This window comes from Drosophila melanogaster, chromosome X (genome assembly GCF_000001215.4).
Source record: "Drosophila melanogaster chromosome X".
NCBI lineage: Eukaryota > Metazoa > Arthropoda > Insecta > Diptera > Drosophilidae > Drosophila > Drosophila melanogaster.
Window position 1 is genome coordinate 17,627,989 of NC_004354.4, and position 11,022 is coordinate 17,639,010.

Here is an 11,022-nt window from a genome sequence, read left to right on the forward strand (position 1 = left end):
CTCTAAATTTTATTTATATTTTTTAATGTTATACGTAAATAAAAAAATGTGAGTGTCTGCATAAGCAAGTGAAGTACTTTTTTTGTATCTATAAATATCAACATAATAGTGCCCTTTTTCTTTTTGCCAAAAGACTCCATATTAATTACCACCTCCATGAAATACTGATAGAAATAGTGGAATTAAACAGTGCACTTTTTATTTTGTATGAAAATAGATTTAATAAAAATCTCATCAATATATTTAACATTCTATAATGAAACTACGACCTTCAGTGGGTAGCAAACGCATTCACGAAACTTAAGGGATTAGGTTAACTTGTTTTCATGTAAAAAAAAAAGTACGTTGGTATCTAGTCTAGAATCTGTTAGGAATCTGCTGTTGTCTTGTTTTTGAGCTGACGGTATAGCTGAACCATTTTGCTGCGCTCGGTTTCAAGCATTGACCTCGTAGCCAAGGGCAGATCTTTCCGCTTGCCCTTCATCTGGGCCTTGGTGGGTGCTTTGAAGGCGCTCTTAGATTGGGCAGCCAGCTTTAGTCGACTGCTGTCGTCGTCCTCCGGCCCACGATTTGACTGACCCTGGTCGGGATTCAGCATGGACTTTAGAAGGAGATTGGCTTTGCGTCCTGGACGCGGCACGGTTTCACTTTTTTCCGCTTTGCGCGGCAGGATTTTGAGGGAAGGTGGGGCATGGACGATCTCACCAAATGCCACAGCATCCTGTTTGAATTCTGTTGGCCCGGCATTCTGCTTCTCCTCGGTATCAACCTCTTGCTGGGCCTCCTTGTAGGCCCTCTTCACCAATTCGCGACTGGTCTTCGCATCCATGGGCTTGTGTACGACTTGAACCTTTTTGCGACCCCTTTTGCCCGCCAGCCGTTGCTCCTTTTGCTTCTGCTTGAGCAGCTCGTCGATCTCGTTTTTCGGCCTCTTTTGGACAGTAATCTCCCCGGTTTTGGGGTTTCTGATCACGTTCACACCATACTTGGCCTCGTAGTGGGCTTCCCGTACGGATGCATTGGTCATGCGATTCACTCGGCGCAGATAATCCTCGTCCGTTTCGTTGGCGAACTGCTTGATGTTACGCGTTTCCTTTGAGGAGGAACTACTGCCAGGCTTGGATCCTGGAGAGGATTTGGGCTTATCCTCCCGTCCAATTTCGCCCAATCTTAGCTTCTTGCCCGATTTGGTGGCGTTGGCAAGCTGCTGAAACTGACGGAACTTAAAGGACACCTGCTGCTCATCCTTTTTCACAGGCGGATTGTTCGTTACTTTGGAAAGTCTGAAATGTGAAATGGTGCAGATATTAGTTTAGCTGCCTTTTTCGACTGACTTGCCACTATGAACAAACTTCTTCTCCTTCTGTTCCAGCTGCTTGAGGGGATCACGGACGCCGTGGTGCTTGCGCACGGGAATCTTTCGTTTCCGAGCCATTTATTTTGGGTTTTGGTTCAATTTTTGTAAAACAAACTCGTGGTATCGACAGCATGGGTTAAAATACTAAGCGCGATGCATGCTGACAAATACCAAAACAAACCATAAATATACCAAATCGATTAAAGCTTGGACTCAAACCATTGGCGCCCAGAATTACAAATGAAATATTAAAGTTAAATATATATTAGATTAAATATATAAATGTATTTTACACTATGTATTGTATTAAGTAGTCTTCATATTCCCCTATTTTATAATATACATTTTTAATAAAGATTTATATGCTGTAATGAGAAAAGTATTTTATTGCAAGTGGTAAAATTTACTGTTTGCAGTAAAATTAAATATTTAAAGTCACGAATTTGTCTTAATTTATTGTTTTATTAGTTTATAAGCAACGACAAAATGAAGAATAAGTCTGAAACGGCACTTTCGAACTGAATACGTATGATTTAAATGTACATATGCATATTATGTACGCAAATTAATTTCATTATAAAGCTACAAATAATTTAGCTGAAGTGAAATTTTTTTTGATTGCAAATGGCAATGAATGAATAAGTATCTGGATATTAATTAATTGTCCGTTCTTATAAAGAACATACATTAATTTTTGACCAAAATACGTTAACAATTTAAAGTATGTACGCCGAGGCGGCAGTAGGTGTAACATCATTATCATCGCTGAAGTTCAGCAGGTAATCATCGTCAAAATTGTTGTGGGGCGAGCTGAATCGAAGTGATTGATCATCAAAGTTGTTGAATGTGGACGACGGATGCTTAAAGTAATCCGGCATTGGTTGGCTCATTGGGAACTCCTCCTCCTCCAATTTTAGTCGCTTGCAAGGCGGCGCCTCGTTTTCATCGCGATTGCTACCATAGTTCATAAACTGGGTTGCAGTAAAACGATTAAGAGTGCCCTTGGAGGTGCTGGGTATATCGTCGCTGGCCCAGGAAGATATGTTTTTGAAGGGAGAGAGAGTGTCGACTCTAATTATTTGTGGTTTATCGGAAATTTCATTGGATAGCTGCTCATCAGTCTTCGGGTTTTCGCCGATTTTTACTTGTTTGGCCGCATCAGCCGGCTCCTCCTCTCCTGAAGCCTCCCCTCCGGATTCCTTGTCATCCGATACGGATTCCTCGACTTCTGAGCCAGATTTCTCATCATATCTATCCTGTTCTAGATGCAAAACCTCTTCTGACTTTTCTACTTTTACCTCCTGCTCAAATCCTTCATCTTTCAGCGCCATTTCGAATTCTTCTTCTGATATTTCCTCAAAATCTTCGTCTGTGGCCTCCATTTCGTCACTGTCCTCTTCTAATTCCGCATTTGGGACACCTGCCTCTTCTGAAGGAGAAAGCCAATCGGTCTTCTCAAATTTCTCCTCTTCGATATGGCTTATCTCTGGATAGGGAGAAAAACGCACTTGCTTTGTTGGCGAGTTGGAAATGGCAACAGACTCGACCTCCTTGCATTTGATCAAAATGGATCGCAGAGGAGTCTCCAGCTTCTTAGTAGTGATCTCTCTATTCACGCTCGTCATGGATTTATTGTCATCTGGTCTGATATTCTTAAAGATGAAGTTGTTGAGGAAATCCGAAGCGGACTGAAATGGTGAAATGGTGCTAGCGGATGGAACACCAGCCAAACTTGGTTCAGCGCCCTTAGTGACACCCGTTTTAATCAAATTCCTTTTTTGCAACTGAAAAACGGAAAAGTTATTCACTTGGAATGGATATTTCGCAGCTACTCACCTCTTCCTTCAATTCGTTTATCAGCTTTCCCATCTGTAAAACGCTGACTATCTTCTTATTAAGCTTATCCGTCATACTTCTCAGCGTAATTGTCCACTCGCGATCCGACTGGTCCAGTTGGTCGTCCACTGAGGCTAGCTCCTTATCTGCCTCTTTTTTTAAGGCTTGCTCTTTTCGGAATTCCTGGACTGAAATAGAAGCTACTTGAGAATCATTTAAATAACACAAATGAACTTATACTATCACATAGGGTAAAAAATATTAAACAAAATGTTTTTTATTGTTTATGATTATATAGCATTCAAATGGATTCCGTATTCAATAATACCTCATACAAAATCTTACCGATGCTGCGCGATTCGAGGATTGTGTTCTGCTGATTCTCTTGCTCGGCCAAATCCTCCTGCAGCTTAATTTTGCGCTGGAACTCCTGCTCCTTGCGATGCACCGTGTAGTAGAGGATGTCCTGCAGCCCGGCCATTTCGAGCAGCTCCTCAATTCGCGTGATCTGGAACATACAGTCCTGTATCATGGTGTTGGCCTGTGCCATACCGGCACCGTTATCCTCCACTACCAAGGCGCACTGCTTGACCAAGGTCAGGTCGAATAGCACCTGCTCCAAACGCGGCCCTACAACTGAACAAGCAGAAACATGTATGTATAAATCTTACTTGGAGATTCGCGCATTATGCCCACTCACTCTGCTCCTCGACGATCAATTCTTTCCTTTTCTTGAGTTCCTTCTCGAGCTGCGCCATTTTGGTATCTTTTGGCCAATTTTGCCCCATAAATTCTTTGACAAGTGGATATTTTTCCATATTTTGTCCGTTCAATGTTTCCCCCCGATAAGCTTACAAGTTTGCGCGTTCAGTAATTTATCGGATATCGAATGCTAAGGCACAGCGATCATTGTTGAAAAGTGTCATAGATACTGAAGTCACAGCGATATATATCGCTTACTGTTTTAGAAAACTTATTTTAAAAAGGAATAAAAAAATGTAACGTACCGCTGAATATTAATTTAATTACAAGTTTTATTTGTTTAAGCTTTTTTTTATTAATGTTGTACAAGATTTGTAGAGATTTGCTCATCTCTGACGACAAGTGCCAGTGTTGGCAAACGCTCCGCCGAAAATCAGCTGTAAGCGGTGCTTGTTAAAAAAAAACTGACAGCAGCCGACGGACTTCACATAACATAAGAGCAAATTTTCAGCCTTTTCATTATTTTGGAAACGCCAGAATGCTGACAAACTGTGCCTCCAAAACACTGGCCGCCGTGGTGAGTAGCGCAGCCATCCAAACTGTCCAGTAATTCGCGGTGTCAACCAGGGAAGGCAACCTGTTCCCCGAGTTATATAATTGGCGACAGGAAAACAATAACATTAAGGATATGTGTTGTTATTTGCAGCGCGCCAACATCCGGGCAATTGCCACCAGCAGTGCCCGGGCCAGCGACAATCTGTTCGTCCATCGCGACACACCGGAGGATAATCCCAACATCCCGTTCGAGTTCACGGCGGAGAACAAGAAGCGCGTGGAGGCCATACTCAGCATCTATCCGGAGGGGCACAAGCGCGGCGCCATGATCCCGCTGCTTGATCTGGCACAGCGCCAGTACGGCTGGCTGCCAATCTCTGCCATGCACAAGGTGGCCGAGATTCTCCAGTTGCCCAATATGCGCGTCTACGAGGTGGCCACTTTCTATACGATGTTCATGCGCAAGCCCACTGGCAAGTATCACATCCAGGTGTGCACCACCACACCATGCTGGCTCCGCGGATCGGACGACATCCTGGAGACCTGCAAGAAGCAGCTGGGCATCGGCGTCGGCGACACCACCAAGGACAGGAAGTTCACCATCTCGGAGGTCGAGTGCTTGGGCGCCTGTGTCAATGCGCCAATGGTGGCGATCAACGATGACTACTATGTAAGCAATTCTAATTGCTAAATGTGTTTCCTGGTCATTTGTTTGTAGGAAACGCCAGTTTCACTCTCAGCCTCGTCCAGCGTTTCAATCTTAATGCGCTGAAATCGACTCTATATTGTGCAAACATTGCTAACGTTTTTTTTTTACTTTGCAGGAGGATCTGACATCCAAGGACATGCAGGACATCCTGAACGACCTGAAGGCGGATAAGATATCGCCCCCTGGGCCACGCAACGGACGCTTTGCCAGCGAGCCAAAGGGCGAGCCCACTTCCCTGAGCGAGGAGCCCAAGGGTCCTGGCTTTGGTCTGCAGGCCGGTCTGTAGAGGATGAGCAAGGAGCAGAACCTATCACTGATTGTCGAACGAAAGTTAAATAAATGTTAAGCAACTTATAGAGGTCATTGATAAAGGATTTTTGGATTTTTTTTTAAAAATATGCTCACTTTCCATTGGAAAGTTTCCATTTTGAAAGGTTACACATAAAATAATAACTCCCAACGAACTCGAGAATACTAGTACATTCAATTAGATGTGGAAGATCGCCAGAACCCCAATGCAAGCCAAATGTGCGTTTTTCATATCTTGACCAATAAATGATTTTATTTTGTAGTGGAAACGGCAGGTTCCCATTGCTAATTATAATGGATGTTTACTATTGCATACGTACGCATGTTCCATTACTAATTATAATGTTCGCTCATTATAATTGTATGTACAATGGCGTACGTACGTAAGAACGAATATTATGAATTAAGATGATTGGAAGAGTAGTTGAGAGGCTATTTTCAGCTGTGGCAATTGACCAATACAAACATCAATTACTCAAAGGATAAAACTAAAGCTACAGAAATGATGCCTTACATTCTACGCTGGTTGAGTGCAATTAACCAGATATAATACTACATGTATGTACGCACTGTGATGCAGTCGATTGCCTGTCCTTTTTACTTATGTACTAAAATCCGAATTTAATATTTAGTTATTTGTGTTGCCCGTAAAGTTGTCCGCCAATAGTCAGGATTGTGGACATGATGTGGATTGGCTCCGCCCGCGAGCTTTTTTAAAACCAATAACGATAAGGGAAATTTTCCGTTAAAATCTAACTGGAGCCGCCATGGGTCACCTTTCCGCGTACTTCGGTCCGCATGTGTTGTAATATTATATGTAAAAAAAAAAAAGTGTACTAAATTCCTACATGGATTTCCTTCCTTGTTGCCCTTCCTCACTCCTCGCCGTAGAAAATGCTGAAAGTATAAAGGTTTATTGACATATGAGTAACATGGTTGAGTGTGGATATCAAAACTATAAACAAAATAATGAAGAAATCAGACACAATGCGTGAAATTAAGCAACGAAACGGGCAAATATAAACTGAAAGTATCAACTGAGGAATAACTGAATTTAATACTTCACAGCTGTGTCGTTATTCTAACCTTATTGTGTATATAGAGATATTAAACGCACCGGTTTTTGGCGGAAGAGCGCTTCGAGGAGCGTTCAATACGATTGTGCAGATTTGTCCTGGGATAGCATTCATCGACGAGGCGCTCGGTCTTCTTGGGCGATTCGCGCAGCTCCTTAACGTCCACGTTCTCCTGGGTTGCTTGTTTCCGCATAAACTTTTCGATAAGCGCATCGCACGCCAGATTCTTACTCGGCTCCCAGGAATCATCCTTCGGTCCATACTTCTTCCATCGGATCTTAAACATGTCGCCCTCCTTGGTGGCAACGTGATCAAGAATTTTTTCGACTTCCCATTGCTTTTCTGGGTCGATTGAATCGTCGGCTTTCTTGGTGCCGGCGTTCCGTCGACCACGTCCCTTAGCCTTCTTAGCGTTTGGCGAGGACTTCGATTTAGCTGCAACCTTCTGCAAAGCAGCAAAGATAAAAAAGTTGGACTTCATTGATCAAAATACTGTCCTATAAATAAAATGAATCTTAAAGTATGAGGCATTTTTGGCCAAGATAACCGCCATATAACGAAATTACTCTCAACTGACTACACTTTCTCATCAGCGTTTCAGTGTAATGTTTTAAAAGCATACATTTTTATATGTACGCCAGTTAGCGCTAATGATTTCGAATAATAGTACAGTCATCATAATCTAACCTTTTCGAAAGGTTTTGAGTCTCAATGTTTTGTAATTGCTGACTAGAATTTCGTAGAATTTACTGAGGGTTCAATATCTAATTGGGTCTAGTATTTTTTGATTTCTCGAATTGATGTCTCACCTGGGGTTGAGCTGATTTCTCATCCTCTGTTCCAGCATCGACATCGGATTCCGAATCCTTTTCAGCAACCTTCTTGCCATTTTTGACGGAAGAAGTCGAAGCCCTGCTCAGCTTGCGCTTCTTGATCGGACTTGATGCATGTGCAGAGGCTTTGGAGGTGGAGGGCAGTTCATTGCTATCTTCCGTTTCACCGCGCACGGATCGCCGTGTCTGGCGTTTGATATTTGGCTTCCTTGGCGAACTGTCGGCACTAGGGTCTACATCGGAATGATTAGCATCATCATCCGAATCCTCTATAACGATTTTTTTGCCATTTTTGCGGGGCGAAGTGGTGGCGTTCCTGGCCTTGCCCACCTTGCGCTTGTTCCTTGCAGCTGGTACATCCACGTTGGAGGTAGAGGTCTGGCAATCGCTGTCTTCGCTGTCAGAGGCCACAGTCAGTTTGGCCTTTCGTTTGTTCGGCGTCTTCCTGGACGATCGACCTGTCCCATTGGACTTTTGCTGGTCAATCTCCTCGTTTTCGCTCTCGTTGGCGACTCCGTTCCTGCGCTTACTTTCTGCCACCTTCTTACTCGCCTTGGCCATAATGCACTTGTTTATCCGGTTGTGTGACAACGTCCAATTTGCTCTACGGTGGCGATTTCAATTGCCGCGTACCAGCAAAACAAATTCTTTATAGAGTTTTTTGACGACTGTACACTTGGCAGTGTTACCAGACTGCAAGAAACAAAAAATCACGAAGTCGGGATATGCAGTTTTATAAATATATATATATTTATATTTCCTGGGAATATTTATTTAATGTTTATCAATCGAGATCCCGAGATCGAATCGAAGTAAGAAAGTAAGAAAATTAATTCTTTCCAAATTTCTAGAAACGGTAATACAAATTAGTGGTCGATACATTCGACTTGAAATGCGAATTAATCGATTGAATAATCGTTTCTTCTCTCATCCCTAATTCCAACCGCGTGCGAATTTCAATACGTTTCGAAACGACCGCATTTTGGTCAATAAACAGAGGGTATGCAGCGCCAGAAACCCAAGGGACCCGGCAAACCGGGTTCGCGTTTCAAGCCGGGATCCGGCACGTTCAAAGGAGCTGGTGGTGGCCGGAAAAGCGGCGACAACAGCCAGAAGCGTCCGCGCCAGGAGATCAACAAGTCGCGACTGGCCGCCACCGAAGCGGAGATCCAGGACCTCAAGACCAAATACGCAGAGATCGATGCTACTGCCATTAAGAAGTTCGCCCAGTTTCCGCTGTCCAAGAAGACCCAAAAGGCACTGGCGGAGTCCAAATTCGTGCATCCCACGCAGGTGCAGCGGGACAGCATTGGACCCGCACTGCAGGGCAAGGATGTGCTGGGCGCGGCCATCACAGGCAGTGGCAAGACACTGGCCTTTCTCATACCCGTAAGTTGGTCCTCGTCCCTTCTTCGAAAGAAATTGCCGGCTGTAAGTTATATATGCAATGGTCCATTTATTGCAGGTTCTGGAGCATCTGTTCATGAACAAATGGTCGCGCACCGATGGCGTTGGCGCTATCATCATCTCGCCCACCCGCGAGCTAGCCTACCAGATCTTCGAGACCCTAAAGAAGGTGGGAAAGCACCACGACTTCTCCGCCGGCCTCATCATCGGAGGCAAGAACCTGAAGTTCGAGCGCACTCGCATGGACCAGTGCAACATACTGATCTGCACACCCGGAAGGCTGCTGCAGCACATGGACGAGAATCCTCTCTTTAATACGAGCACCATGGAGATGTTGGTCCTGGATGAAGCCGATCGCTGTTTGGATATGGGTTTCCAGAAGACCCTGAATTCAATCATAGAAAATTTCCCACCAGTGCGTCAAACGCTGCTATTCTCGGCCACGCAAACGAATACGGTGCAGGATTTGGCGAGGCTTAATCTAAAGGATCCGGTCTACGTAGGCTACGGAGGAGCGACGCCAAGAGAAGAGCCCAGCGCCAGCACGAAGAAGACTCCGAACACAGCTGTCTTGGCAGTTCCTGAGCTTTTGCAGCAGAGTTATGTGGTGTTGAACCTGGAGGACAAGATCACCATGCTGTGGTCGTTCATCAAGAACCATTTGAAGCAGAAGATCATTGTGTTCGTGGCCAGTTGCAAGCAGGCCAAGTACCTGTACGAGATATTTTGTAAACTGCGGCCGGGTAGCCCGCTGCTGGCTCTCTATGGAACGCTCCATCAGGATCGTCGCATTGCCATCTACGAGGATTTCCTTCGCAAGAGCCACGTCGTTATGTTCTCCACTGATGTGGCATCGCGCGGTCTGGACTTTCCTGCCGTCAATTGGGTGGTGCAGTTGGACTGCCCGGAGGATGTTTCACAGTACATTCATCGAGCTGGACGATCTGCGCGGAACAAGACACGCGGCGAGTGTCTGTTGGTTTTGACACCCAGCGAGGAGGAGTACATGATTAGTGCGCTTAAGGAACAGTTGAATATCGACATTCGTTGTGTGCAAATCGATCCCAAGAAGCTCTTCTCTCCGCGCGTCAAGATCGAGGCCTTTCTGGCCCAATTTCCCGAACTGAGGGCAACCGCCCAGCGCGCCTTCCTCTCCTACATAAAATCCGTGTTCCTGATGCGCAACAAGCGCTTGTTTAATGTGTTCAGCCTGGATCTAGATGCATTTGCCCAATCGCTCGGCTTGGCGGTTACGCCGCGTGTTCCCTTCCTCGAAAAATTCCTGTGGCGCCAGAAGCAGCTACAGCAGCAGAAAGAACAGGGTGATAACGCAAAATCGATCAATCCATTGCTCAGCAAGCTGACCAAGCAGCAGAGCTTTGGCGGCGGTGACGAGGATGAAGAGAACAGTGATGACGAAGACTTTATCAAGGTGAAACGTAAGGATCACGATGTGGAAGGAGAGCCAGTGAAGCTGGACGAAGAGGATGACACTGAGAATGAGGCAGAGGCCCCACTTGTGGTACCCAAGCGCGAGAAGCTGGTAACCAAGGCCTCGCTGGCCAAGAAGGCGCTGAAGAAGAATCTGCAGGTCAACTCCAAGCTGAAGTTCGATGACGAGGGCGAAACTATGGCAGATGATCGCAGCCAAATGAAGGCCTTGAGTGCCAGGCAAAGAACAGTGAACCAAGACGACGACGATGGAGGCATTAATCTAGTGCTGTCCAAGGCGCTACTCACCGAGGAGGATCAATATGACAAGCAGCGATTCCGGGAGCTGGTCAAGAAGCGCCACAAACTGCAGCGCGAGAAGCTGCGGAAAAAGGCGGAGGAGGCCAAGGGCAGCGACGACGAAGAGGAGCAACAGGACGATGACAATGCGGACGATGCTGGCAGTGAGAGTGACCATTCAGTGGACCTCTCCTGGCTGCCGGATCCCGATAAGGTTTACAAAAATAAGCCTAACGCTTCGGATCGAAATGAATCCAAATCAGAGTCCAGCGATGCATCCGATGACGAGAAAGCTGACGACAGCGACGGCGACGACGACGACGTCTCCGACGATGAACCCGCCTACAAAAAGTCCAAGCTGACGAACAAGATGACTCTAATGGACACGGAGGCCATAGCGGCCAGTCTTTTGGGTAGCTAAGTGGGGGAATAAATTAATGCCAACTACTTTGTAAAAATAACCGTGTAGCTTAATAGAAGTTTGTTTTTATGGATACTTCAATTACC

The 11,022-nt window shown here is 45.3% G+C and overlaps 5 protein-coding genes across 8 annotated transcripts; 2 read left to right on the forward strand and 3 right to left on the reverse strand.

Moving 5' to 3' along the window:
• Positions 1-175: 175 nt before the first annotated feature.
• On the reverse strand, positions 176-1,504 carry CG8326 (uncharacterized protein). Its single transcript, NM_132998.2, has 2 exons — positions 1,353-1,504; positions 176-1,283 (listed from the first exon to the last, which is right to left on the reverse strand). The coding sequence occupies exons 1-2, from the start codon at positions 1,433-1,435 to the stop codon at positions 368-370; spliced, it is 999 nt and encodes a 332-aa protein (NP_573226.1). The 5' UTR covers positions 1,436-1,504; the 3' UTR covers positions 176-367.
• A 298-nt stretch (positions 1,505-1,802) lies between these two features.
• On the reverse strand, positions 1,803-4,059 carry corolla. Of its 2 annotated transcripts, none has more exons than NM_001298448.1 (4): positions 3,894-4,059; positions 3,539-3,823; positions 3,194-3,381; positions 1,803-3,141 (listed from the first exon to the last, which is right to left on the reverse strand). In NM_001298448.1, the coding sequence occupies exons 1-4, from the start codon at positions 4,009-4,011 to the stop codon at positions 2,074-2,076; spliced, it is 1,659 nt and encodes a 552-aa protein (NP_001285377.1). In that variant the 5' UTR covers positions 4,012-4,059; the 3' UTR covers positions 1,803-2,073. The 2 variants fall into 2 exon arrangements, with proteins under 2 accessions (NP_001285377.1, NP_573227.1); NM_132999.3 differs by having other exon boundaries at positions 3,539-3,829.
• Positions 4,060-4,100: 41 nt separating this feature from the next.
• On the forward strand, positions 4,101-5,521 carry ND-24 (NADH dehydrogenase (ubiquinone) 24 kDa subunit). 2 transcript variants are annotated; one of them, NM_133000.3, is made up of 4 exons: positions 4,101-4,191; positions 4,266-4,472; positions 4,602-5,120; positions 5,275-5,521. In NM_133000.3, the coding sequence occupies exons 2-4, from the start codon at positions 4,434-4,436 to the stop codon at positions 5,443-5,445; spliced, it is 729 nt and encodes a 242-aa protein (NP_573228.1). In that variant the 5' UTR covers positions 4,101-4,191; positions 4,266-4,433; the 3' UTR covers positions 5,446-5,521. The 2 variants fall into 2 exon arrangements, with proteins under 2 accessions (NP_573228.1, NP_001285378.1); NM_001298449.1 differs by lacking the exon at positions 4,101-4,191 and having other exon boundaries at positions 4,333-4,472.
• Positions 5,522-5,702: 181 nt separating this feature from the next.
• Positions 5,703-8,056, reverse strand: CG8289 (uncharacterized protein). Of its 2 annotated transcripts, none has more exons than NM_001298450.1 (3): positions 7,354-8,056; positions 6,586-6,986; positions 5,703-6,365 (listed from the first exon to the last, which is right to left on the reverse strand). In NM_001298450.1, exons 1-3 carry the CDS (start codon positions 7,936-7,938, stop codon positions 6,344-6,346), a joined length of 1,008 nt encoding a protein of 335 aa, NP_001285379.1. In that variant the 5' UTR covers positions 7,939-8,056; the 3' UTR covers positions 5,703-6,343. The 2 variants fall into 2 exon arrangements, with proteins under 2 accessions (NP_001285379.1, NP_573229.1); NM_133001.3 differs by having other exon boundaries at positions 6,586-6,989.
• Positions 8,057-8,292: 236 nt separating this feature from the next.
• On the forward strand, positions 8,293-11,015 carry CG5800 (uncharacterized protein). Its single transcript, NM_133002.2, has 2 exons — positions 8,293-8,766; positions 8,843-11,015. The coding sequence occupies exons 1-2, from the start codon at positions 8,380-8,382 to the stop codon at positions 10,934-10,936; spliced, it is 2,481 nt and encodes an 826-aa protein (NP_573230.1). The 5' UTR covers positions 8,293-8,379; the 3' UTR covers positions 10,937-11,015.
• Positions 11,016-11,022: the final 7 nt, after the last annotated feature.